The sequence below is a fragment of the Neoarius graeffei genome, chromosome 18 (assembly GCF_027579695.1).
Source record: "Neoarius graeffei isolate fNeoGra1 chromosome 18, fNeoGra1.pri, whole genome shotgun sequence".
NCBI classification, from domain to species: Eukaryota; Metazoa; Chordata; class Actinopteri; order Siluriformes; family Ariidae; genus Neoarius; species Neoarius graeffei.
Window position 1 is genome coordinate 69,146,856 of NC_083586.1, and position 2,500 is coordinate 69,149,355.

A 2,500-nucleotide genomic window follows, 5' to 3' on the forward strand; every position below is an offset into this window, starting at 1 on the left:
AAGGGTCAGGGGTTCTAGAGCTCTCCAAAGGGTCAGGGGTTCTCTAACTCTCCAAAGGGTCAGGGGTTCTAGAGCTCTCCAAAGGAGTCAGGGGTTATAGAGCTCTCCAAAGGAGTCAGGGGTTCTTGAACTCTCCAAAGGAGTCAGGGGTTCTCGAGCTCTCCAAAGGGGTCAGGGGTTCTTGAGCTCTCCAAAGGGGTCAGGGGTTCTCGAACTCTCCAAAGGAGTCAGGGGTTCTCGAGCTCTCCAAAGGGGTCAGGGGTTCTCGAGCTCTCCAAAGGGGTCAGGGGTTCTCGAACTCTCCAAAGGAGTCAGGGGTTCTCGAGCTCTCCAAATGGGTCAGGGGTTCTCGAGCTCTCCAAAGGAGTCAGGGGTTCTCGAGCTCTCCAAACGGGTCAGGGGTTCTCGAGCTCTCCAAACGGGTCAGGGGTTCTCGAGCTCTCCAAAGGAGTCAGGGGTTCTCGAGCTCTCCAAACGGGTCAGGGGTTCTCGAGCTCTCCAAATGGGTCAGGGGTTCTCGAGCTCTCCAAATGGGTCAGGGGTTCTCGAGCTCTCCAAAGGAGTCAGGGGTTCTCGAGCTCTCCAAAGGGGTCAGGGGTTCTCGAGCTCTCCAAAGGGGTCAGGGGTTCTCGAGCTCTCCAAAGGGGTCAGGGGTCAAGCTCTCCTAAAAGAGTCAGGGGTTCTCGAGCTCTCCCAAAGGAGTCAGGGTTGTAGAATTACACTTCTAAAATTCTCTGTAGGCGACAACAAACCTCATCCTCCCCAAGAGAGACCATGATCTCGCCCACACTGGGACCCTGCTGTAGAGAGAGAGAGAATAAATATCGCATTAATAACATTAGCTAAAGAAATATTAAATATGAAGAACGGTGTAATATATATTTAGGCGCTGTCTAAAAGTGGAGTCCTGAGGGGCGTAAAATGTGTTACTAAATAACGCCATGTTATTTTTTTAAAAGGTAAATTAAAAATGAGCGCTGGGTAAAAACATCACTCTTATGGAAATAAAGGAGATTCCATTGTCCGGTGCTCAGGTGTTTATGAGATGCGCTGCCTTGAACCTATGATCAGGTTCCCTGTGGTGGTGGTACAGGGACGTCAATCACATGCTCACTAAAGTCTTCAGAAATCAGTCCAGTGCTTTACCACATTCCCTTCAGTATGGGGCGTCGCTCCGCGCAATCGCGATACAGGATGACGGACTCGGGCGCAGTGAACCCTAACCCTAATTCCATTTCCTGCAGCATCTTTAATGCTGCAGCACTTTATTAGAGGCAGCTCTAAGTGATCTAGAGGCAGATCAGTGACGTGTCTCAAGCTGCAGTAAACTTCCTGTGTGATTTCCTGTAACACACCATCAGGGAGGACGCGAAGGACTTCAACTCACGTCCAATCAAATAACAGTTAAAGCAGCACTTCCTCTGTGTGATCAGTGTCACTTCACCTCTGAAAACATTAACTGATAAACGAGGCCGAAGGTGAGAACGATACTGAGGTTCACTGAGCTCCTCCCTCACTGACGGGTGCCACACCCACCAAATCATCCGCCCTCTCCAGCGCTCAGTGACTGAATTATACACTCACCGAACCAAGAACCAATCGTCTCCAACCACATCACTCAGTGAACCACACACACACACACACACACCAGATCATCAACTGAACCATGATACGCAGGCGTGTGTGTGTGTGTGTGTGTGTGTGTGTGTGTTACCTGTTGTCCAGTCAGAGCGAGTCTCAGTAACTTCATCACTGAACTGTATTTGGTTTTCTTGAGTTTTTTGGTGATGCGCTTCAGTTCAGCTGCGAGGAGCTCAGGAGTGTATTCACCATTACATCCTTTAATTACTCTTTAAAAAAAACACACAAGCACACAGTGGATTCACCATTTCAGTCTCTAACACACACACACACACACACACACACACACACACACGATTAATAAGTACGTGGAGTCTCACAGCATGATGTGAGTGATGATATCATGTGATTCTGAGCTCATTTCCTCCAGCTGTTGCCGGGATACAGAGGGGCGGAGCCACAGGTATGAGTAGATGGGAGACAGCAGGTCTTTCACTGATGAGATATGACCCTAAATACACACAGATTCACACAATTACCCAGCAGACACGAGTGTATGTTTACAGTGTGCACACGCATGTGTCTTCCTACCTTCCTCATGTGCAGTACTCTGAAGATGTAATTGTGATCCAGCACTTCCTGTTCCTGTATCTGATCACTGTAAGAGTGTGTGAGAAGATTCTTCACTTCATCCACCAGGAGACGACACTGATTTTCATCCTCAATACACTGCTGCAGGTGAACCCTAATCTCTCACACACACACAATTTATTTTCTCTAAGTGTAACACCTCAAACACAAAACTGAAGTGTGTGCATGTGTAGTTTTTCCTGACCTGTTGAATTCTGGGAGTTTTCTGAGATCAAGCACAGCCGAGTGTGTCACGATTTTTGAGACGTTAAATTCACTAATCAAGTCA

The 2,500-nt window shown here is 48.1% G+C and overlaps 1 protein-coding gene across 2 annotated transcripts in view; it reads right to left on the reverse strand.

Moving 5' to 3' along the window:
* Positions 1 to 2,500, reverse strand: part of ears2 (glutamyl-tRNA synthetase 2, mitochondrial) — a 24,202-nt gene that overhangs the window by 931 nt on the left and 20,771 nt on the right. For both annotated transcript variants that reach the window (XM_060899364.1, XM_060899363.1), the window contains 5 exons: positions 2,417 to 2,500; positions 2,173 to 2,326; positions 1,962 to 2,092; positions 1,715 to 1,850; positions 1 to 800 (listed from right to left, as the gene is read on the reverse strand). The exon at positions 1 to 800 is cut by the window's left edge and continues 931 nt beyond it; the exon at positions 2,417 to 2,500 is cut by the window's right edge and continues 25 nt beyond it. In XM_060899364.1, the coding sequence (XP_060755347.1) occupies positions 717 to 800; positions 1,715 to 1,850; positions 1,962 to 2,092; positions 2,173 to 2,326; positions 2,417 to 2,500 (589 nt within the window). In that variant the 3' untranslated portion in view covers positions 1 to 716. The remainder of the gene's footprint in view (positions 801 to 1,714; positions 1,851 to 1,961; positions 2,093 to 2,172; positions 2,327 to 2,416) is intronic.